The sequence below is a fragment of the Rana temporaria genome, chromosome 3 (assembly GCF_905171775.1).
Source record: "Rana temporaria chromosome 3, aRanTem1.1, whole genome shotgun sequence".
In the NCBI taxonomy this organism is placed as follows: Eukaryota; Metazoa; Chordata; class Amphibia; order Anura; family Ranidae; genus Rana; species Rana temporaria.
Genome location: NC_053491.1, coordinates 406006592 through 406032399, shown reverse-complemented (window position 1 = coordinate 406032399; position 25808 = coordinate 406006592). Strand labels below are relative to the sequence as shown.

Sequence of the window (25808 nt, the reverse complement as noted above, 5' to 3'; positions counted from 1 at the left end):
CTGGTTCAGTTATGTTGTGCAATAGTCATCCCACCACAGGGGTCACTTTGGCCGAATTTTCATGCTGTAGACTTGCAGAGCTCTTGCTGTAGACCAGGAGTGTCCAAACTTTTTTCAAAGAGGGACAGATTTGATGAAGTGAACATGCGTGAGGGCCGACCATTTTGCCTGACATTCTTTGAACCATAAAATGCAGTCTAATAGCCAGATTCAGATACAAGAGTGTATCTGTCGGCGGGAGTAACGTATCTCAGATACGTTACGCCGCCGTAAATTAGGGCGCAAGTTCTGTATTCAGAAAGAACTTGCGCCCTAAGTTACGGCGGCGTAGAGTATGTGGTCCGGCGTAAGCCCGCTTAATTCAAATGTGGATGATGTGGGCGTGTTTTATTAAAATTTAGTGTGACCCCACGTATTTGACGTTTTTTACGAACGGCGCATGTGTCGTTCGTGAAAGAATTCCGGTGCGCATGCGTCGGATAGAATGCCTTAGATACGTCGGCTCAATGCCTGTGACGTCAACGTAACTTACGCACAGCCCTATTTGCGTACGACTTACGCAAACGACGTAAAAAGATAGGCCTGTTCCGACGTCCGTACCTTGCATGGGCTGCGCCACCTAGGGAGCAGCTTTATCTTTACGCCTGGCGTATCTCTTCCGTAAATGGCGTAACTAATTGCGACGAGCGTACGTACGTTCGTGAATCGGCGTATCTTGCTCATTTGCATATTCGACGCGGAAAACAACGGAAGTGCCACCTAGCGGCCAGCGTAAATTTGCACCCTAAGATACGACGGCGTAGGAGACTTATGCCGCTCGTATCTTAGCCTAATTTAAGCGTATCTGGTTTCCAGAATACGCTTAAATTTACGACGGCGTAGATTCAGAGTTACGACGGCGTATCTACTGATACGCCGGCGTAACACTACCTGAATCCATCTATAAGTGTGTTCGTCCGAGCACTAATACACTGTCCAACAAGAATTCTCTTGCTTTTGTGGCTGTGTGTGGTGAAGAGATGAGCTTGGACGTGTTATTTGAATATATCGTATTTATCACTTTAAGAGGGAAGTTTCAGGAATTTTTTTTTTTTTTTAAATAAAGAACTGTGAAGCAAAATAAGGGTCAGTGGCCATCATTGCAGCCTAATCAGTGTCCAACTGCAGCCTCACCATTGCAATAAATGCAGCCTCACCATTGCAATAAATGCAGCCTCACCATTTCCATCAGTGCAGCCTGATTGATGTCCATCTGCAGCCTCGGAGGGGACAGGCAGGGTGGCGGGATGACCGACGACAGATTACATACAGGAGAATCTCCTGTTTACATGGCGGCCTCTTTAATACAAAGTCCTGCCTCCTATGATAGACAGAACAGTCATCCAATGGCAGCCCAGGAGATGGGACTTCCAATTGCAGACGCCGCAGAGTAAACAGGAGATTCTCCTGTATGTAATCTGACGGCGCTTGTTCCGCCCCCTCCAAGGCAGCGCTGGGGGCCACAAAATATATGTATATCCAAATTACCAGGGGGGCCACATTAAACCGGAAACGCCGACCGGACTTTGGACTAACCACTGCAACTTGTTACCCTTGCTGTCTGGGATATCCCATAGTTTGTAGACACTAAGGCCCAGATTCTCAAAGGGCTTACGACGGCGCAGCGCCATGTACGCCGTCGTAAGTCCTAATCTGGGCCGCCCGATCTATGCGACTGATTCTTAGAATCAGTTACGCATAGATATCCATTCGATCCGACAGGCGTAAGGCTCTTACACCGTCGGATCGTAACTGCAATATTTTTTTTCCCCGCTAGGTGGCACTTCCGTCGATTTCCGCGTTGAGTATGCAAATTAGCTAGATACGCGAATTCCCGAACGTACGTGTGGCCGACGCAGAAAAGTTACGACGTTTACGTTAGGCTTTTCCCGGCGTATACTTGCCCCTGCTAAATGAGGCGCAGACAATGTTAAGTATGGTCGTCGTTCCCGTGTCGAAAATTTATAAAATTACGTCGTTTGCGTAAGTCGTCCGTGAATGCTGCTGGACGTAATTTACGTCCACGTCAAAACCGATGACGTCCTTGCGACGTCATTTAGAGCAATGCACGCCGGGAAATTTTAGGGACGGCGCATGCGCAGTTCGTTCGGCGCGGGGACGCGCTTCATTTAAATGAAACACACCCCCTACCCGCCGAATTTGAATTCCGCCGGGTGTGAATAAAGCACTTGCCTGAAAAACTTGCGGCGGCGTAACGTAAATCAGATACGTTACGCCCGCCCATTTTTGCGCCATTCTACGAGAATCTGCCCCTATAACTTTCTTGCAAACCAATCAATATACACTTATTATTTGTTTGTTTTTTTTTGTTTTTTTTCTGAAAGCCATGTAGCAAAATAAATTTTGGGCCAAAAAAAGATTTGATTTTTTATTAGATATGTTTAATATCAGAAAGAATTTTTATTTATTTTTTCCAAATTTTGAATTTTTTTTGTTTATATCGCAAAAAAAAAAAAAAAAAAAAAAGGTGATCAAATGCCACCAAAAGAAAGCTCTACTTGTGTAAAAAAATATATATATATAAACTTAGTTTTGGTTCACCATTGCATGACCACACAATTACAAATTCCATTAGAGGCGCCACCCCCCTAGTTTGCATGTGACATGCATGTGGGGGCGCTGGACTTATACATTTTGTATGAGTTTTTTTCCCCCCAAAGCACATGATTCGAGTCGGAGGCTCTAATTGGTTTGTAATAAGGCTGGGCTTGGGGCACAGAGCACTGCGCCCCAAACCCCACCCACTTGTGACAATAGCGGATCAATATTCGCTATTGTCTTCCGACTTCTCCTCTCGGCCAATCAGGGCAGGAGGGGGATCGGGTTGGCCTGGAGAAGCCGAGGAAGCCACGAAGGGTGGAGCGGTGAGTGCAGGGAACTCCTGGAACTCAAATGGTTAACATTAGGGAAACTTAGCCTTTTAATTGGCCCTGGTGGTAAGAACCTACAGAATCAGACTTCTCATAGTCACCCACACTACATAAAACCACTCCAAGCTGGGTCTTGCTGTCCGTCTCTGGCCAGGCCCCGCCTCCATGACTCGTGTTTCTTCTTGCTAGGCCCCGCCCCATGACTCCGGCTGCGTCTAAGCGGGACCACCCCCATGATTCATGGTAGCTGTGGCCGGGCCCCGCCCCCATGACTTCGGCTGCATCTAACCGTGACCACCCCCATGATTCATGGTAGCTGTGGCTGGGCCCCGCCCCCATGACTTCGGCTGCATCTAACCATGACCACCCCCATGATTCATGGTAGCTGTGGCTGGGCCCCGCCCCCATGACTCCGGCTGCGTCTAAGCGGGACCGCCCCCATGATGGTAGCTGTGGCCGGGCCCCGCCCCCATGACTCCGGCTGCGTCTAACCGGGACCACCCCCATGACTGCGCGCGCCCTGCCCAGGCCGTCCTGTGTGCGCCTGCCGCTGCGGAAGTCACATGACTGAAGGCCGCGCACCGTAGACAGCGACTGTTTGTTGTGCGGACGGAGGTTGGCGGTAAGTATGAGGCTCGCAGTTATCTCCCAGCTCTGCCGCTACATACATGTCCGGGGGGAGGGGAGAGCAAATCTACTGTAAACATGTGTGTAATGTGGAGAGCAGCGTGTTCCAGGCCATGTGTGTTCTGTTACAGTGGCGGCCCTGCCGGTGACCAGGATGGGATCAGAGGAAGCACCGCCCCCATCTTCCAGGATCACAGTGAGTGATGTTCTTATGGGCTCAATGTGTGTAGTTGTGGCCTCATTTCCTCCTCACTGTCCTTGTACTAATGGGACTCTACAGGCCGGGTTCACATTAGGACACGTGTGCTCCGGGTCTGATGTTCATCTAGTGATTGTAAAGCTACCTTTTTATTTTTTCTGAATGACAAACATGTTCTACTTACCTCCCTTGTGTGCAAGGGTTTTGCACAAAGCGGCCTGACCCTCCTCCTCTGGGGTCCCCTGGCCTAGGGTTGCCACCTCATCCCTTTAAAACAGAACACATATGAATTACACAGGTTCTGTGGTTGATTTAATGCAGGTAAGGCACCAAATGAGTCTAATTACCACCTTAATTAGCCACAGAACCTGTGTAATTCATATGTGTTCTGTTTTAAAGGGATGAGGTGGCAACCCTACCCTGGCCGCACTCCTGTCTCCTCCTCTACATAGGGTGCCCCCACGAAGAGCCTCTTTCCATGGGGGCACTTGTGTGGGCGCTCTTGCGTCCATTGACACAGATAGCAGCCCCACCCCCGTGTCACTGGATTTGATTGACAGCAGCGGGAGCCAATGGCTCCTGCTGCTATCAATCTATCCAATGCGGACCCGAGATAGTGGCTGGAGCTGCTGTGCTTGTCCCCGTTGCTGGAACGACCGTGTTCAGGTAAGAAAAAAAGGGGGGGGGGGTTCAGGTAAGAAAAAGGGGGGGGGGGGGGCTCTGGGGACAGCTGCAGCACAGAAGATTTTTCCACCTGTAGTTCTGGAACAACTGGAGGGCTGTAGTTTGGAGTTCCTTGCTGTAACAGAAGCCAGTTAATGGTTTTCCTCCTCTCTCCTCACCCTGTCAGCGTGAAGAGAAAAAAAAGCTGATAACTGGCTTCTGTTTACTTCCATGATCAGCTGTCATTGGCTGACAGCTGATCAGGTGGTAACGGACCGGCTCGATTCGGCGCAGGCGCCAAATAGAGCCGAGCCAAACCGAGCTTCCTTCGGGAAGTCATGACGCGCTGTGTGCGCCGTCGTTTAGTATGTCAATCAATTGGCATGACAATAGGAACGCCCACTCCCGCAGGATTCCCTACCCGGAAGCCGCGGTGAATTCTACGGCTAAACGATATCTACGGCAAAAAATAAATAAAGGTCAGTGTCATTTTATATGCAGCACGGTGCTGGATGTAGTGTTAGAAATTTTCTATAGGGTGAACCTCCACTTTAAGCTTTAGCGAGGGCAGGAAGTGGTTCACCTAAATGGGCTGCCAAACACACGGGACGTGGAATAAGTAGTGCTCTTTCAGATCACACCGCTGCATTTGCGAGATGCGTTTGGCATTAACATTGGCACCTACACGCATCTTGCAAAGGCAGAGTTCACGTGCAGAACAGAAGATGTGCACAAGCGTTCTAGTGTGAAATGGCGCTAATGCTAGGTTTTACACTTGGGTTGTGCGGCACACACAAACTATGTCCCTCACTAACATGGAAGGCCGCTCGCTGCATGTGTGGTATAAATAGGGTTACCCTCTCATCCCTTTAAAAACCAAACACATTAATTACACAGGTTCTGTGGGAGATTTAGGTGGTAATTAAACTCATTTGGAGCCTTACCTGCAATAAATCCCCAGAACCTGTGTAATTCATGTGTTCTGTTTTAAAGGAATTTGGTAGCAACCCTAATACACCACTTTTTTTTAATGGCTGAGCGCTGCTGTGATAGACTCTACTGTGTTGCGCATCCAGTGGCTTTACACATGTTAGTGAGGGACATAGGGGGTTATTTAATAAAGGCAATTCCGCTTTGCGCTACAAGTGCAAAGTGCACTTGAAATTGCACTGAAAGTGCACTTGGAAGTTCAGTTGCTGTAGATCTGAGGGGGACATGCAAGGAAAATAATAAACAGCATCTTAGCTTGCACATGATTGGATGATAAAATCAGCAGAGCTTCCCCTCATTTCAGATCTTTCCCTCAGACTTACAGCCACTGCACTTTCAATGCAATTTCAAGTGCACTTTGCACTTGTAGTTTGTACTTGTAGTGCAAAGTGGATTTGCCTTTTGTAAACAACCCCCATAGTTTGTTTGGGCCAAGCTTGGGAGTTCAGCTTTAACCACTTGCCGACCACCCGCCACTGCAGCAAGGTGGCTTGGCTGCGCAAATCGCCATACCAGTACGACGATTCGTGTACTAGCTTGTGTGCGCTCTGATTGGCCAGCGGGAGAGCCAATCAGAGCCTTGAATTTCACAAAACATTTGTAGTGCTTTTAACTGCGGCAAAACAGCCGTCCGTCTGAAAGGGGCCTAAAACTGTGCTCATGTTAAATAGGAGTCAGTACACACCTGTCAACATTGAAGTCAATGGAAACGGAAATAATTAGTTCCGCATTGACTTCAATGGTATGCAATACCACATGCGGCCAGAGGTGGTGGGGCGCCAGAGAGCCTCGGGAACACACAAAAAGGCCCGAGGACAGTTTGGCAAACCTCAGAAAGGCTCAGGAGCGACATATTTCAGAACGGCCTGATCGGGTCCGATCTGCACCGTTCGACTCCGCTCGGCTCCCGCCCCCCCCACCTCTGGCCAAATGCGGTACTGCACATCGCTTTGGCTTGAATCCTGCTCGTTTGGAAGACATCTCGCTCGTGTTAGGATTTTAAAAAATATAGCGCTCGTATTGTGAAACGCTCGTTAACCGCGGTACTCGCAATCTGAGGTTCCACTGTAATTATAAAGGGTCTCTATCTACTACATGTTTTCAGGGACTGACCTGCTCTATGAGATTTCTGATATGATATTCAAGATATTAAGCCACCTTTCTTCTATACCTGACACCATTTCCCTCACACATTATAAGAAATCCCTACTAATACATCTTAATATGTCAAAATCTTGCATTCCATTATGCTGGAAACATATCTCAGCCCCCTCAGTTGGTCTCTGGATAAGTAAGGTCGATGAAATCAAAACTATGGAAAACCTGATGGGGGGGGGGGGGGAGTGAACCATACCGAAGAGAAGTTTCTGCAAAAAAAGGTTCCATTGGTCTCTTTTTCAAACCACAACAGAGTGCAGTACCCTCCTGAGTACGGTGTAGGTTCATGGCCCTGATTTTTTATTATTTTTTGGGTAGAATGGCACTGGTCTTCAGGGCTCGGCTGCTCTCTTATGATATAACTCACCTGGGAATCTTTCTGTGTTGTTACCTTTGCTCTAGGCACTTTCCTTCTGTAACTGACAAATCTGTCTCTTTATTATTTCTGTGTTATAAAGTTTGAAAAATACAGGAAATTTTTTATTAAAATGTTTTTCTGCACACAACCTGCCCTCAAGAGTATATAATGTACTTGGAATGCAGTGGTCAGGAGTATGTTATATTGGGCCCAGTGTACATAATTCAGTGGTCAGGAGTATGAAATGTACTACACAATGGGGGTTGTTTACGAAAGGCAAATCCACTACAAGTGCAAACTTGAAATTGCACTGAAAGTGCACTTGGAAGTGCAGTCGCTGTAAATCTGAGGGGTAGATCTGAAATGAAGGGAAGCTCTGCTGATATTATCATCCAATCATGTGCAAGCTAAAATGCTGTTTTTTCTTCTCCTTGCATGTCCCCCTCGGATCTACAGCGACTGCACTTCCAAGTGCAATTTCAAGTGTAGTTTGCACTTGTAGTGCAAAGTGGATTTGCCTTTAGTAAATAACCCCCAATGTCTGTATAACGCAGGAGTCGGTAGTGTAAACCATAGAGTGCAGAGGCTAGGAGTACACCACACAGGAGAGCCCAGGGGCCAGGAATGCATATCACAACAAGTGTAGGGATTAGAAAAAGTTGTGTGTGTTACCGGCGCCAAGATAATATCAATATTCTTATTAAGTCTTGCTGCAATAAAAGTGCAACTTCAAAGGTTGGATTTAGATTTGTGTATTTGTGAAGTGTATTGCGCTAACTTATATTTATGTAAACATTTTACCACGACTGATCCTGTGAACTTGTTACTCAAAAAAACAAAAAGTATGTACATGTGTCTATGATTATTAATTAAAGTGGTTGTAAACCCACTTTTTTCACTTTTACCTACAGGTAAGCCTATAATAAGGCTTACCTGTAGGTATAAAGAATATCTCCTAAACCTGTACGGTTTAGGAGATATTCCCCTCGCAATGCGCCGCTAATTGCAGCGGCGCATGTGCAGGGGGGATCCACGGCGAAAGGACCGGCAGCCGCCGGACCTTGCCAAATTTAAATCTCCCGCACGCACGGGAGTGACGTCATCGCCGTTCCAGCCAATCGCAGCGCTGGAGCGGCGATACCCGGAAGACACGCCGGAGCAAGATGACATCTCGCTCGGCGTGGACCAGGTAAGTGTTCTTCACCTCGTTCCGAGGTAAGTATTTCATAATCAGCCAGTATGCGGTTTACAACCGCTTTAATGTGCAAACAACTAACAAATGGTGTGCAATAAATACCAATACAGTGCCCTGTGCCAAACTATAACATATGAATTTCTCAATCCATCAAAAAAATGTGAAATAAATCCAAAAAGATTTCAAATATGCTAATATTACAATCCACAGATTGAATGTGCCCCAAGAAAGCAAGAAAAATGTATTATATACGAAAAAAATATAAAATATATAAATATGTGCTAAGAAAGTCCTTAATAGATAATTTCTTGCAGTGATGCCCAGCTATGTTTCCACCTTAACCGCAAATAGTGCCTACACCGTCACCGGATAAAATGGCCACTCACCAGATGGACCCAGAAACCTGCCTTTGGTTCATATGGATAACCACTCCCTCTCTCAGGTTTATCAGCAATCACTCCCAATGCTTTGGCTGTAGTCTCGTTCTATAGCCACTCATGTAACATATAAAAGACTATCATGGTGTAGTATATCAAAGAATTTATTATGATTAAAACATATATAGTTGTTCCACTCACATGTAAAAGTGCCTGGGAGCCGGCACTAAGCTAATCATGTCCAGTCTGAGTATAACGAGGCTGGGAACGCAGGCGACAAAGTGAGGCATCACATATGCGGACCAGGACATACTTGTACATTTGTATACTCCTATTTACCGCTGGATTAGCTCGGTGCCGGCTCCCAGGCACTTTTGCATGTGAGTGGAATAACTCTATATGTTTTAATCATAATAAATTATTTGATATACTACCCCATGATAGTCTTTTATATGTTACATGAGTGAATATAGAATGAGACTACAGCCAAAGCATTGGGAGTGATTGCTGATAAACCTGAGAGAGGGAGTGGTTACGTCTAATCATTAAATTGTATTTGTGATCCTGTTAAGATTTTTCTGTCTTTGCTGTCAACCATTGTCTTCTGATGTTTCAGAGCAAGATCTTTTCCCTTGGCTTTGGCCAGAAGATAGAGACAGTGTCCCCTTTCCATGGCATTTTACGTCCATTTGTGGGGCAGCCTTGTCAGTCATGTACCCCCAAAAGTATGGTGAGTGCCGAGACTTGAATCTGTTTGTTCTGCTCTGCTTTAGTGTGATTCACAATATGGATCCCGCTCTTCTCTCTAGGAAAGCTTTTTCTACAAGAGGCACACAAGGCTTGGATTCTGCAATGTCATCCGTATAACAGAGGAGAATACACGGTATTGCATAAAAGAATATAAACATTGTAGTCAGTTTACATGAAAGCTGAAGTTTAGTCCAAATTGTTTCCTATATAGCTGCAGCCACATCGCTTGCCTGTAATGACACATGTCTCATGCCATGCAGGCTGCTGCTTTTTGTAGAATTCTTTTTTTGCAGGGTGCTTGGTCCTCTTCCTGGTGCTAAATTTCCAGAACAGCGGAGGTTAACGCTTTTTGGAGGTACAGGTTTTACACACGTGCACTGTAGCAGCCAGCAGTGCATGTAAATCTTGCAACCCGGCTATTGGCTGTCAGGAAGTGATCCACCGAAGCGTTTCCATTGACCCTTGGTGGTGTGCCCCCTTCTATGTTGCCTGGGCTCCACTGTTCCACTTGTGAGTCACTCAATCTGCACTCAATTGGCTTCAGTGAGACATCGGGGGGGGGGGGGGGGTCAAATAGACCCATGATTCTCAATTAAACAGAACCTGTCACAACTAAATGCTAACACATAAAGGACTTTTGGTCTTCTATGTAGGGCCGAAACAACTAATCGATTATGAAATGAATCGATTACAATTTTCATAATCGATTAATCGGCCAGTAACATAATGGGGTTAAAAGAACAAAAACTAGCCCTTTATAGTACAAAAAAGCAAATCGCTACTGTAAATATTACTTTCAATGTCCCACAGTAAAAAAATGAACCCCTTACAGTAGCGATTATTTGCTCTTTTTGTACTTTTTTTTTAACCCCATTATGTTACTTAACATCTCAGGCCTGGGTTCACACCTCTGTTTTTTGGTGCTTTTTGCAGAAACACACTACAGATCATTTACAGGTTTTCCTATGGGACACATTCACATCCATGATTTTTTTTTCAGCTTCTGCGTATTTGGAAAGGGCAAGGACTTTTTAATGCAAAACGGTGCCATTTTGTTTTTTTTGGTTCAATATACTTCAATGGAGAAGCTGCTGAAAAGCATGCAATGTGTTTTTGCGGCAATTTGTGTTTTGTAATCTGCCCAACAACAAATTGGTCCAAAAATATTTAAAAATGCAATTTTTTTTTTTAAAGGCTATTATGCGATTAATCGAAACAATAATCGGCCAACTAATCGATTATGAAAATAATCGTTAGTTGCAGCCCTACTTCTATGTACCGTATTTTCCGGCGTATAAGACGACTTTCTGGATGCAAAAAAATGCATCCAAAGTCGGGGGTCGTCTTATACGCCGGGTATACGCTAAGTACTCACTTTTTTCCCCAGCGCTGACAGACCCCCATGCTGCGATCGCGAGCGTGTATTGATTTCAAAGCCGCGCCTTCACTGCAGAGTGTTCTGTGATAGGAGGAACAAAAATCTTCCCAGCAGCGCCTCTGTTCTTTGTTCCTCCTATCACAGATGCCTTCTCATCCTCGGACGAGATGAGAAGACGTCCGTGATAGGCGGAAAACATAACAGAGGCGCTGCTGGGAAGATTTTTGTTCCTCCTATCACAGAACACTCTGCAGTGAAGGCGCGGCTTTGAAATCAATACACGCTCGCGATCGCAGCATGGGGGACTGTCAGCGCTGGGGAAAAAAGTGAGTGTTATTGCACTGGGGGCAACAAGTACAGGCACAGTGGGGGCAAGTGATGGCAATGTGGGGGGCATGTAATGGCACAGTGGCAATGTGGGGGCATGTAATGGCACAGTGGCAATGTGGGGGCATGTAATGGCACAGTCTGGGCATGTAATGTAATGTAATGGCACAGTGAGGAATGTAATGGCACAGTGAGATTTGAAAAAGACTGTTTCTGTCAGCGGTTCTGGCTACCCCTCAGCTTCCAGAAAGACAGTAAGAAGGGGGTAGTCTTATACAGTGAGTATATCCCAAAACCAAAATTTTTCCTGGAAAATTAGGGGGTCGTCTTATACGCCGGGTCGTCTTATACGCCGGAAAATACGGTAATAAAAATTAAAGTTAAGTGTAAAAAAAAAAGTTATAGCCAAGCCACGCAAAATTTTCCTTGACACAAATCATTGTGCCTGTGGCATGTGAACCCCTTAGGTACCACAGCGAGTATAGCAAGCATGCTATGCTGCATATACAGACTGATTTTACGGGTTTAGAAACATTTTAAAGTGGTTGTAAACCCATATTGAAAGGGAAAAAAAAAAAACGCCTGCAAGACAAAGGCATAATGAGCTAGTATGCATAGCATACTAGCTCATTATGAATTACTCACCTGACATTGAAGCACCAGCTGCGATGCCTGTAAACAGCACCGGCCGCCGACATTACTCCTGGAGTTACTTCTGCGGGAGCCGCTGGTAACGGCACAGTCTAACTGAAGCAACGGCACGAGGTGCCATTGTTTCAGTGCGCATGTGCCCAAACCGTGCAAGTTTAGGAGATATCCAGGGTAACTACAGGTAAACCTTATTATAGGCTTGCCTGTATCAAAAAGTGGTTTGTAAGGGCCTGTATAAGCAGCTGTATGTCAGCCTATTTGTCTATGCATATTGGGGCGTTTACAGGCATATTTGCCATTGAGAGTTTCAGGCAGAGAAAAAACCCCATCAGGATCACATTTTGAAAGAAGCTTTCGGGCAGAAAAAATGCTTGACGTGCATAAACTCTCAATAGGAGTCACTATTTTTATTGATGTTTTTTCTGCCAGGGTTTCTGGTATCATTTATCGACCTAGTGTGTGTGTATAGACCCTTAAAGTGTTAATATTGTCTTCCATGATGTTTTGATTACATTGCCAAACAAATGAGGGATGGAACAGAATGGCACGAAAAAAAAAGCCCAAGTGTTGGCTGATATCTACTAAGACACTTTCCACTCTTTGTGATGCATAGATATCGCGGCTGGTTAGTCAGAAGACTGTGTTGTGTCATCTTTGTATGGCAGCAATCGGTTGACCAGGATATCCACTCTGAATTGACAGAAATGGTCTGCAAGCATCCCAGGTAATAATTAAATTCATTTTTTTTTTTTTTGCTTTCTTGAGCCTTTTCTAATCATAGTAAAAGGCACTAAAGAAGAATCTTGGAAAAGGTAGAAATTCTGTAAATGAATAGATATCTCCACCCTGTGTTGGTTTGTTTTACATACCCTGAACTTCAACACAGCAACTGCATTTTGGAACAAATGCCAAATTTGTATTTTTGTATTTTGTGGGATAACAATCATGGCAGAAGAAGAAAAAACACTGCATAAAGTATGCAGCTTAAAGCAGAACTTAAAGAGGAGCTCCAGTCTCCCCAAAACATGTAAAAGTCAGCAGCTACAAATGCTGTAGCTGCAGACTTTTAATCTTACCTGTCCAAGGATCCATTGACGTTCTCACCTGTCGGCTTCTGTTGCAGGGGCATCTTAAGTAAGGGAAACCGGCAGTGAAGAGAACTGAATTCTTAATTATGACAATGTGGGCACTGGTTTTCCACTGCTTCATGCTCTTTCCTCTGCTGGTGTAATATTGTATGACCAGAGTCTCTAGTGTTTTTCACAGCTAAATGGCATTCAGCTCAATACCTAAAATGATTCTGAAAATCAAGGTGTTATTGTGTTCATTAACAGAATTCTTTTCAGATTCTTATTTTAAGCACATAACAAATCCATGTATATTACCTTTTCTGTTTGTTTTTCAGCTTACATTTCTGTTTCTTCTTTGCTGTCTTTTGCAACAGTGTCCAGTCCACATTTAAAGGTGAACAAGAGGAGCATGACATAGAAAAACATGGAAAATCATTGAGCTGTGCAAAAACTCCAGGCAGTGGTCAGAAGGAGGTGCTGAGGATTCTGCGACACATCCAGCAGACTCTATCTCCGTTTCTCATAAGGTAATATTTCTAAAGAACAACTCAAGAATGCAAGATATTATTTTTAAACAACGTGTTGATTCATTATTGTAATTTTTTTTACGCCTTGCCTATTTTCCTTGCAATTGGAGAAGAAATTGTGTGCAAGCTCAAGATTTTTCATGCAGCATACAATTGGAGGGGATTTTTTCACCCTAGAAAGAAATTGTGAAAATCCGCAGCTACAAACCCTGTAGCTGCTGATATTTAATAATAGGACGCTTACCTGTCCGAGGATCCAGCACCATCCTTACTCTGCCCGGTTCTTTGCTGGTCTTCTGGTCCCCTGCACAAAGCATGTTTAGAGCGGGATGCCGGATGTGACTCCTTGCGGCCTCACAGCTGAATTTCCACTGCACATGCAAGAGTCCTACTGCGTTATGTGAATGGTCCCGCAGTTTTTTGCGACCTATTATGTGTCCCAGAAGGTTGTGGGCAAAGACGGGGGGTTGAATTTCCACTCAGATTGCCTAGAAGATCTGAGCGGAAGTGGGGGTAGAAACTAGATGTGTGTGTGTGTGTGAGCAGCCCTCAAAATTTCCACTCGCCTACTAGCATTTGGCGAGTGGATTTAAGCTGGGGGCGAGTGATGACAGGGCTGCATGACCAATCTCCCTCCAATCTGTGCCTACACTTAGAGTCCCGATGAGATTGGCAGCCGAAGAGGAAAGGTGCATGCTCGGGGAAAAGTAGTCTGGTGAGCCGCGCACAGGCAAAGCAGTACACAGGTGCTCTACTTACAATTCTCATTAAGCCATGGGACCCAACATTATGACCTCTCTGAGCCTGCCCCCCTCCCCCGGGCCCCGACCAATGTAGCTGGAGAGCAGAAAGTAATGAGTGAGGTGGAGGATTGCCAAAATTACCACTCCGGTGCAGCGCTCACTGAAAGTTGCCCTGACATGAGAGCGGCAGCCTTCTAGTTTGTGCAGTTTTCTTCTCCTTGTGCTCTATGTAAGTGTCCAACAGTTTAGCCTGAGCACTGTGAACAGACTGGTCTCAATGTGTGCTGTGCGCTGTCAGTGTGCGCTGTGCTATGGTGTCGATGGCTGTGCAGTTGTGTGGATCTCAGCGCTGGATTGTACTCCCTCCCGCTGTGCTGCAGCTCTTCTCCTCTCTGCCAGCCTGAATAAAAGGGGGAAGTGGGGACATGCAAGCGTGGAGCCGCACACACAGGCTCCTGATGAATGGGAGAGAGAGAGAGGATGGATGGGAGTTGCAGAGGAGACAGCAAGAGAATGGGGAAGAGACCCAGTTCTAGTGCCCTGTCCCTCTGGTCTGCCCCCAGTGCCCTGTCCCTCTGGTCTGCCCCAGTGCCCTGTCCCATTTTGTTAAAGTTGTTGCTGGTAATATTTAATTTTGTAACTTGATTCTGCATAAAACATTGTCATTCCATGAGATAATCTACGAGGGCGTGTTTACGGGTGCAATTAGGCGCAGGGCAGTGTATGAATTAGGTGGGGCAACTAGTGGCGAGTAACTCCTGAGGCCTTGCTAGTAGCTCAGACTTGAAATTTTGAGCCCTGACATAAAGGATTACTATAAAAATGGCACTGGCAGTGAATGGGTTAACACTAGGGGGCGGGGAAGGGGTTAAGTATGTCTCTGGGTGTGTTCTTACTGTGGGGGGGGGGTGGCCTCACTAGGGAAAACGCTGATCTTCTCTTCATACATTGTATGAACAGAAGATCAGCATTTCTCCCCCTGACAGGACCGGGAGCTGTGTGTTTACACACACAGCTCCCGGTCCACGCTCTGTAACGAGCAATCGTGGGTGCCCGGCGGCGATCGCGCCCGCACGGATGAGCGCGGGGCGCGCGCGCCTCCAGCGGCGCGCACGCACCCCTAGTGGCTGCAAAAAGCCAATGTAGTATGACGGGCTCTCGCCCAGATGAGCCGACGTGCCGCCGTAGAATGACGGCGGCTGGTCGGCAAGTAGTTTAGAGAGAAGTTTCAGGAAAAAAAATGTAATTTCAAATAGAATTGTGAAGCAAAATAAGGGTCAGTGCAGATCAATGCAGCCTGATCAGTGCCCATCTGCAGACTCGCCATTTCCATGAATACAGCCTCACAAGTGCCTTGAATGCAACCTCACTATTGCCATGAATGCAGCCTCACCATTGCCATGAAATGAATGCAGCCTCACTATTGCTATGAATGCAGCCTCACTATTGCCATGAATGCAGCCTCTGAAAGCACGATGCTCGGGGGATTTGTTGGGGGCTTCAAAAGAGATATATATCCAAATTACCCGTGGGGCCGCATTAAACCGGAACGCGGGCCGGACTTTGGACATGCCTGGTGTAGAGTGATATGAACTCCGTTAGGGTACTAAGTGCTAGGGGCTCAATGGCAAATTCAATAATAGGGAAGATAATGGGCAACCTTGCCTTGTTCTTTGATAAAGGGGGTGGAGATGTGATTGTTCACCTGTACCTTTGCTACTGGATCCATATAGAGGAGTTTAACCCAAGCAATTGGGCCAAAACCATAATTTTGTAGCCAAACAGAAACTTACCAGCCAGCCCTGTTTTTAGCATGAACTGTTAGAGCCGGTTCACACTGGGGCGACTTGCGATCCGACTTCATGTCGCCTCAAGTCGTCCCAAGTCGCGCTGTAGAGAAAAACAATGTAAGTGAATGGGAGCGGTGTTAATACACACGACTCAAGGCGATCCGACTTCAGAAAAGGTTCCTGTACTACTTCAATCCGACTTGTAGGCGATTTGTACCCATTGATTTCAATGGAAATCGCCTCAGAAGTCGGATCACTGTCTTAACTGAAGCGACTTTCCAGGAAGATAACATACATTTCTCAGGCAAACCTCTCCCTCCCCTCCCTCCCCCTCCCTCTCCCAGAGCTGATTGTTGTTTTATTGGCCACTGGAAAGTCTCCTGTCCTGGAGACGACTTCAAGTTGTGTTGTAAATCGCCCCAGATCGCCCTGTGGTTCATGTTCAAGTCGTGTCGGAGTCGCCTCTGAAAGTCGCGCTGGAAGTCGTGTCGCCCTAGTGTGAACCGACTCTCAGGACAATTTGTTTTGTTGCAGGCTAGCTGGTAAGTTTAGCTGGGAATACTTTGTTTGTTTTTTGTTTTGACATGCGTTGCCCTTCCATGTGCTCCTTGCTGTAAAGACCAGTTATAGGTTGGGCAGTTGCCATTTGTTTGTACTGTTGGTCATAATTGTGTAATATACGGGTTAAATAGGGCCATTCAAGTCTTATTAAAAGCTTTACAAGGACACTATTGCTTGTGTATGAGGCCTTGTACACACGACCGAACATGTCCACGGACATGTCCGACCATGTTTAGGGCCTAGCGGACAGTTTTCCGGCCTAGCGGACAGGTTTCCAGCGGACAAAAGTTTGTTAGCATGCTAAGAAACTTGTCCGCTGGAAACATGTCCGTCAGACATGTCCGATGGTTAGTACGACTCATCGGACATGTCCGCTGGTTATGACTTATAACCAGCGGCCCGAAATCCTGCACATGCGTCGAATTCGACGCATGCGTGGAAGCACTGAACTTCCGTGTTAGAGAACGTCGGTGTCTTCTACATCACCGCATTCTCTGTCCGCGGGGAATTTTGGTCTGATGGTGTCTGTGTGTGTGTGTACACACATCAGACCAAAAGCTCCCAGCAGACATGTCCGATGAAAACGGTCCGCGGACCGTTTTCATCGGACATGTTCGGTCGTGTGTACGGGGCCTGAGAGTGTGCATGGAGATATTGGCTGTGAAAAAGTATACAGATATTCACTCTGGTAGACCTGAAAGAGATGAAATCCCCTTGATCACCCGCTACCAGATGGGAGATTACCCTATTTGTACAGTTGAATTGACAGCACTGTTGATAAACCCCCCCCGCCGGAGCTGCAGTGTCTGTGGTAGGAAGCATGTGATATACAGATAAATGTTTTTTTTAAACCTATTCAGGCCTGTGGATTACATAGTAACTGGTTTTGGGACCTGTTTTAGACTGTGACACAGGAGCTTTTAGTTGTAATTTTTATGTACAGAGAAAACATTTCTTTCCCTATATTATACACTAGATGTTATTAAAGCGGAGTTCCAGCCTTTTTTTGTTTATTAAAAGTCGGCAGCTACAAAAAGCATAGCTGCTGGCTTTTAATAAACATACACTTACCTGCTCCACTGTCCAGCGGCGCCTGGAGCTCTGCTCCTGGCCCCCCCCCCCCCCCCCTTCTCTGCTGGCGCCTCCATTCTAACTGTGGGCACCCGGCCGTGACTTTTGGCTTCATGGCTGCGCTCTGAGTGGTCAGGCGATCACCTGGGAACTGTCACGTGCCCCAGGCGATCGCCTACAGGGAGGGGCTGCCGTAGGCGAAATGACATATCGCCTAAGCGGTCCCTGAAGCGGTACTGAAGCCCCCACCCCCCCCAAAAAAATAAAAATTACATGTGGAATGTAAGGGGGCGAGGAGTGGTTTAAGCGCAAGTTCCACTTTTGGGTGGAACTCCGCTTTAAAGTGTTTGTTACTCCAACATTTCATATTCCTGATATGTGCCTGCTGTACCATGTACTTGGTACTGTGTTATTTTCTTTGTTGGTAAGGCAACTCTTTTTCTTTTTCCCAGGCTTGTGCGCTGGATACTTTTGAAGCTGCTGCAACGCTTGTATCTGAACCTCCAGCTTCATTGTGGACAGGTGGCTACACTCCTAGAAGTGTCTGTTGCGGTGAGCTGACCCCTCTTTTATTCTTTTATAGCTTTGCACATTTATGACAGTGACGCTGAGCTGTAAAGCTGCTGTGTGTTAAAATACCATTATTGTCAATTTTTTTTATGTTTTGCATTTTAAACTCAGTATGTACACTTTACCTCAGACATGGCAGTTTTATTTTAAAGTGGTTGTAAAGGCAGAAGGTCTTATCCTAATGCATTCTATGCATTAAGATAAAAAGACTTCTGTGCGCAGCAGTCCTACTCAGCCAGGGCCGGATTAACAATGGGGCTGATGGAGCTGCAGCTCCAGGCCCCTTTCTCAAGATAGGCCCATTTGCCCAAAAAAAAAAAAATTTTTTTTTTTTTTTTAAGATCGAATTTGGGGGGTTGTAGCTCGATGACCAGAGGTCACAGAAACCCCACATTTGGGGGTAGGCATGGGAAGAGCTACCCCACAACTGGTTAAAATATGGGACGGCTATCATTTATAGTTCCGGAGATACGGGCCTGCTTGCACAGCCTGTCAGAAGCTACATTCAGAGCGGCCAATATAAATACAAGCTGACACACTACAGCAGACTGATAGGATCACAGTGCTTATAATAATTATTTGTATATTACTCATGGTAATTAACCCCTTGCCACCCAGGCCAATTCTGACACTTCTCTACTACATGTAAAAATCATCATTTGTTTTTTGCTAGAAAATGACTCTATGATGGTCTTTGCACTTTTTATGTTGCAGGGTACAGAGCTGCACGATTCTGGCTAAAATGAGAATTGCAATTTTTTTGCTTAGAAGATAGATCACGATTCTCTCACGATTGTTGCGGCGTAACATCATCTTTCACATTAAAACAAAAAAAATGGGCTAACTTCACTGTTTTGTTTTTATAAAATATTGCAGCAATAGCCATTGTATTCCCTAGAGTCTCTGCTAAAATATATATAATGTTTGGCGGTTCCAAGTAATTTTCCAGCAAATAATATTGCTTTCTAACTTAAGAAACAAGTGTTGGACTTTAAGTGGTTAAATTTAGTTACAATGTTAGTTAGTTACAATGTTTCATTTTGTTTACAAACTTCGCAGACTGCCCAGATTTGTTCTTTACACACAGAAGTGTATCCCTTTGATCTAAGAAGGAAGTGTCAGTTACAATGTTTCCTGTTAAAAACTTGGCAGACTGCCCAGATATTTTCTTTTGAAAAGCTGAAAGTCTCTCCACTTGTTATATGAAAGAATCAGCAAACTCTGGATTGAAGATCGTCAGGGGGGTTGAATCGAGATCACGATTTTTTTAACGATTAATTGTGCAGCTCTAGCACAGTATTTGCGCAGCAATTTTTCAAACATGTTTTTTTGGAAAAAAATGTTTCATTCATTAAAAAAACAGTTAGTTAGTTAAGTTAGCACAATTTTTTTTGGTATCCTAAGCGATGCTTTACATTTTTTTAGGTTACATGTTTAGAGTTACAGAGGAGGTCTAGTACTAGAATTATTGTTCTCGCTCTAACGATCGTGGCGTATGTAACCTGTGTGTATCTGGCTCTAATACTACCAGTGCCTACCCAGCCACTGACTAGTATCTCTCCCCAGCCTGTCCCCACACACCCTCTCACCTGCTGACCTGTGGATGGGGGAATCACTCCTGCAGTGTTATTGTGTTCTGCCAGTGCGTGCAATGATCAGTGTTGCTAACTTTAGCTGGCAGCACTGATTGTTTTAAGAAAAAAAAACAGGCTGGTTGTACTCAAGTTGATTAATAGATTGAATGAATGAATGAATGAATGAATGAATGAATGAATGAATGAATGAAAAACTTATAAAGCGCGGCGCATGCGAACTGAATCGCTTCTGGGCGCTAGTTGTTCGTGTCTCATGACATCAAAAGAGCAGAGTTTTGATTCGTCTTCTGAAAGTCAGGTGGTTTTCCTCCAACCGAATGCTGGTTGGTAAAGCGTTCCATAGTCTAGGACCCTGAAAAGCAAACCTTCTTTCTCCTTTGGACTTGTATTTGGTTTTTGGTACCCTGACCAGATTTTGGTCGGTGGATCGCAGAACGCGATTCGAATTGTGAGGTTCTATCTTGTCGCAAAGATATTGCGGAGCCTTCCCATGGATGCACTTATGTGTCAGGCAGAGTGCTTTAAATGCAATTCTGTCTTTTACTGGCAGCCAGTGAAGGGTTCTCAACGAAGGTGAGATTGATTCCCATTTTTTTTTCCCAGTCACCAGTCTGGCGGCCGTATTCTGAACGACTTGCAGACGGGAGATTTGGTACTTTGGGAGTCCGAGGTAAAGGGCGTTAGCATAGTCCAGTCTGGAATTCACGATTGTTCCCACCACGACTGCTACGTCTTCTTTGGGGATAAATGGAATAAGTCTGCGTAGTAGGCGCAACAGATGGTGCGCTCCGCTGACTACTGACCCTATTTGTGCGTCCATTGTCATGAAGGTGTCGAAGATGACCCCGAGACTTTTGACTTTGGAGCTAGGGGTGATGATTTGGCCCAGAATGGGCGGGGGTGTCCAGGTTGTTGCCAGTTGACTCTTTCGGCTGGCGTGAAACATAAGGAGTTCTGTTTTTGAACTGTTGAGTTTAAGATAACTCTTAGTCATCCAGTTTTCTATCAAAGAGAGACATTTCTCTAAACTGAGATGATGATCCTTTTTGTTGCAGATGCGAAAATACAGTTGCGTATCGTCTGCATAAGAGTGATAGAGTAGTTCTTGGCTACTGATAATATCAAAGAGAGGGCGAAGATAGATGTTGAAAAGCACCGGTGACAGGGGGGATCCTTGGGGGACTCCACATGACACTGTGCGCTTTTCCGACGTGAAACAACCCAATTTAACTGTTTGTGATCGGTTTTCAAGAAAGGAAGAAAACCATGGTAAATCACCTTCTGCGACTTCTGCTACCTTGGCTAGTCGCATCAGTAACAGTTTGTGGTCTACCGTGTCAAAGGCTGCGCTTAGGTCCAGCAGAACCAGGAGACAAGATTCTCCTTCGTCTGCGGCCTCGAGGGCATCGTCCCATATTTTGAGTAAGGCCGTTTCTGTCCCGTGTCCGGGACGGAAGCCTGATTGTAATGGATCCAGTAGATTGTGGGTATCTAGATGCTGTTGCAGCTGTTGTACCACTACTTTCTCCATTATCTTGGAGAGAACATTTAGGCCTGTTATGGGACGGCGGTGAGTTGGGTCCTTGGGATCCAGGTTAGGTTTTTTCAAGATGGGCTGGATTGTGCCCTCTTTCAACAGGGATGGCACTGTGCCTTCCTTAAATGACTGGTTTATAAGCTGTGTGATGGGTGGTGCCAGGATGTCGGCACATTCCTTCAGCAGTTTGGTGGGGATGATATCATTGGGCGATGTGCTGTTCCGCAAAGCACCAATGATATTTTTTGTGGTATCGATGGAGATCGGTTCCAGAGTGAACTTTGTTGATTGTAGAGCGTTTCTGTGGGTGTTTTGTGGTTGATTGACGGTGGGGTTGAGGGGGGTATTGTTTTGCATGATGCTTTCCCGGATTCTTTCAATTTTGTTGATGAAGAAATCCGATAGTTCATTGCAGAACTCTTGGGTGTCTGAGTTGGGGACTTCAAGACATCCTGGGTTCATGGTCTGGGTGACCATCTTGAAGAGTTCGCGGGGGCGGTTTAGGGCGCTGTTAATCGCCATAGAAAAATGATGTTTCTTGGCTTTGAAGATTTCTTTATGATATCGTGTTGTTATTGCCTTGTAGATGATGAGGTTATCCTCTGCAGGACTTCTTTTCCAGGCGGCTTCTGCCCTTCTGCGCTCTTGCTTCAGAAGCGACAGCTGGTTGTTGAACCAGCCGGACTTTCTTTTTCGGATGCAGGCTTTGCGTTTCGGTGCTACTAAATCGGCTGACTGTAGCAGGGCTGCGTTTATGGCATCCAGTGTATCTGCGGCTGTTTGATGTGGATGGATTGTTTTGATTCTGTTTCCCAAGGTAGATTTGAAGAGTTCCGAATGGAGCTTCTTCTGAGATCTAGCCCAGTGTATTGTCACCGGCTTGGGTGCTTTTATCACTGGGGGAATTTTGGAGATTATGAAATTAATTGCATGGTGGTCTGTCCATGGCAATGGTTCATTTTCTAAAATGCTTATTTTCAGATTTTGTCTGAAAATTAGGTCGAGTGTGTGACCTGAAGCATGTGTTGGCCCGCATATAAGTTGCTGTAGCCCTAATCCCTCCAGGTGATCAATGCAGGCGTCCGCAATGGGATCCTGTGCGGAGTTGGCCCACAGATTAAAGTCCCCGAGCAGCAAAAGGTGTTTGCTGTTAAGGGTATAAGTGGATATAAACTCCGTTAATGATGGCAAAAACTGCGATTTTGGCCCAGGTGGCCTATAGCAGAGGAGAATGTGAACAGTCTCCTGGGGGGAAGTTTGAAGTTGAAGAGTAAGGGTTTCCATGAATGGAAGAGGATTTTGAAGGGCTGGCTTAGTGATTGTAATGCGATTCTTGTGGATCACCGCCAGGCCTCCTCCTCTTTGCCCTATTCTGTTTTCCGTTATAATGCGATAGTTTTCTGGCACCAATTCTCCGAGAATGGTGTTGCAGTCGTCTGAGAGCCAGCTTTCTGTAATAAAGAGGCAGTCTAGATCGTTTTGTAGTAAGAAATCGTGGATTTCTAATCGGTGTTTTACTGCCGATCTTGTGTTGATCAAAGCACATGATATGTGCTCGAGCTGGGTTAAATAGTTAAAATTTTTGATGGTCGATCGTCGATCGAATCTCAAAAGTTGCTCTATTTTTAAGGCCTTTTTGGTGACGGCTGGTAATGCTGTTGCGAATTGTCTCAGACCCCGAATAGAGTGCGCAGAGTATCGCAGATTAGCCATTGTCGCCAGTCACATTGTCATCAGTCTTTCCTAATTGCGGCGCCGCGAATGACTTGACTTGTGTAAAACCATCTAGCCCATACATAGATTGACTATGGCTGGTCTCTGCATAATTGGCGTAATTTCAATCCATGTATGACCCGCTTAACCACTACTCAGTCCCTAAATATCCTTCCACTCCTGTACATAGTGCTCACTGTCATACTCTCCACACTCCTCTCCTGTACATAGTGCCCACTGTCATACCCTCCACACTCCTCTCCTATACATAGTACCCACTGTCATACCCTACACACTCCTCTCCTGTACATAGTGCCCACTGTCATACCCTCCACACTCCTCTCCTATACATAGCGCCCACTGTCATACCCTTCACACTCCTCTCCTGTACATAGTGCCCACTGTCATACTCTCCACACTTCTCTCCTATACATAGTACCCACTGTCATACCCTACACACTCCTCTCCTGTACATAGTGCCCATTGTCATACTCTCCACACTTCTCTCCTATACATAGTACCCACTGTCATACCCTACACACTCCTCTCCTGTACATGGTGCCCACTGTCATACCCTCCACACTCCTCTCCTATACATAGCGCCCACTGTCATACCCTTCACACTCCTCTCCTGTACATAGTGCCTGCTGTCATACACTTCTCTCCTGTACTTAGCGCCCACTGTCGCACCCTCCACACTCCTCTCCTGTACATACTGCTCACTGTCATACCCTCCACACTCCTCTCCTATACATAGTGCCCACTGTCATACCCTCCACACTCCTCTCCTATACATAGTGTTCACTGTCATACCCTCCACACTCCTCTCCTATACATAGAGCCCACTATCATACCGTCTACATTCCTCTCCTGTACATACTGCCCCATCATACCCTCCACACTTCTCTCTGGTACGTACTACCCTCTGTCATACCCCCTCACTCTTCCTGTACATACTGCCCATTGTCATACCCTTCACACTCCTCTCCTGTACATAGTGCTTTTTTCCGTACCCTTTGTACTCCTCTCCTGTACATAGTGCCCACTGTTAGACCCTCCACATTCCTCTCCCTCACCTGCATATACTTCCCACTTATATACCGTCCATACTCCTCCCCTATGTCGCTTACCCACAAAAACAGTTCTTTAAAATTATACTGAATATCCTCAATGTTACCAGCTCTAGAATGGACACACTTTTGTTAGTTCAACTAAAGGAAATCTCAGTTCTCATATTTGTTCTGCCCCATTATTAGTACTCATTTAATTTTGTGATTACTACTATGATGTATAGAGGAACATCGGGGATCTCAGCTACTCTAAATATAGCACTTATATAAAAAAGTGGCCCTGAAAATATTTTTTAAATGTTGGCAACTGTGCACTTAGGCACTGCCCAAGGGCCACCGGTCAGTAGGGGGCCCCATGAGAGGCTCCTGGGATCCTGTGATAATAAAGCGGTAGTAAACTTTCCTGACATTACTACTTTTTAGAGGCCCTGGGGTAGGTTATGCCACAACGTACAAGTATGCACAGCATATTAGCACATTAGTGTACACTTACATTTTCAGACTGAGCCCTCCAGTGCTGCGATGAATCAGGCGGGGCCTGGACACTTCCATCTTCACCCGGTCTTCCTTCTGGGTTCTGTGCCTTTGGTCACTTGCCTTGGCTGGGCTGCGTTCATGTCATTCCCACGCATTTATTTATTATTTATTACACCCCATTCACACCACCGCGACAAAACGCCCGACGCCGGCCCCTCGTGCCGCTGGAGGGGAGAATTCCCATTGCTGTCTATGAGATGGTTCACATCTCATAGACGCCGTACACCTGCGGCATGAAAAAAAGTCCCGGACCCTTTTTTTCAGGCGGCATTGGCGTTCGGCCATACAAAGCAATAGGAAGGATTTGTAAAAAAAAAGTTACACTATTCGCGGCAAAATACACCGCGTACGCGGCGTTACTTGTCGCGGAGGTGTGAATGCAGCCTAAAAGGCCCCACCAAAATCCTCAGCACCAGGCCCATGATGTTCTTAATCTGGCCCTGTACTCAGCCCCTCTAAGACTTACCTGAGGTCTCTCTCTGTCCAACGATGTCCAAGAGTGTCTCAGCTGTCCAAGATTCCCCCCCCCCCCCCGATTGGCTGAGACACAACAGCGGTGTGATTGGCTGCCGCTGTCAAAGTTAGCTAGCCAATTAGAGCAGAGGCGGGGCTGGGTCGGGGCTCCGTGTCTAAATGGTAGCAAGCTGCTTGCTGTGGGGGCACTCGTCAGGAGGGAGGGGCTAGGAGAGCCAAAAAGTTACCACGTTTGTGCCATTGCTTCAGCTAGTGTGTCGTTACCGGCGACTCCCGTGTGCATGCATGTACGAGGTTCACTGTGGGGGCTTCGATCTAAGGTATTTCATAATGGGCTAGTATGCTATTCATATTAGCTCATTATGCCTTTGTCTTGCAGTTTTTTTTTTTAAGGAGCAATCAGATCAAAACATTGGCCCATATTCTCTCTAAAAATCCGCGGGCTGCGCTTAAGGCACTTACACTCCGCTGTCCCAACTTACAGGAGCAAGTGCTGTATTCCCCAAACACTTGCTCCGTAAGTTGGGACGGCGGAGTGTAAATGCCCTGGCGGATCTCCAAGGGGGCGGATTGTATTCAAATTAAGCGCGCCCCCGATTCTAATGAACTGCGCATGCGCCGGGCTTCAAAAAGCCCAGTGCGCATGCTCCAGTTCTCGGCGGAAAACGTCAATGACGTCGACGTGTGCGTCATTGACGTAAAGTTGTATTCAAGAACGACTTACGGAAACTACGTACCCGTCGAAAAAACACGACGCGGACCCGACGCCATCCGTAACATGGCCTACGTGGGACTTGCGGAAACTTACTCCTCATATAGCAGGAGTACGTTTCCGCTTACGCAAACGACGTTAGCGACGGTTACGCAACGCAAACTCGTTCGGGAATCGGCGTAGAAGGATCATTTGCATACGCAAATGAGTCCTTCACGTAAATGCCATCTAGCGG

The 25808-nt window shown here is 46.0% G+C and overlaps 1 protein-coding gene across 2 annotated transcripts in view; it reads left to right on the top strand.

Moving 5' to 3' along the window:
- The first annotated feature begins 3407 nt into the window (after positions 1-3407).
- Positions 3408-25808, top strand: part of GPAT2 (glycerol-3-phosphate acyltransferase 2, mitochondrial) — a 100767-nt gene continuing 78366 nt past the window's right edge. Inside the window, exons 1-7 of one of the 2 annotated variants that reach the window (XM_040345925.1) lie at positions 3408-3552; positions 3689-3753; positions 9114-9227; positions 9307-9380; positions 12217-12327; positions 13048-13200; positions 17818-17917. In XM_040345925.1, the coding sequence (XP_040201859.1) occupies positions 3712-3753; positions 9114-9227; positions 9307-9380; positions 12217-12327; positions 13048-13200; positions 17818-17917 (594 nt within the window). In that variant the 5' untranslated portion in view covers positions 3408-3552; positions 3689-3711. The remainder of the gene's footprint in view (positions 3553-3688; positions 3754-9113; positions 9228-9306; positions 9381-12216; positions 12328-13047; positions 13201-17817; positions 17918-25808) is intronic. The other variant, XM_040345926.1, reaches the window with a different exon arrangement.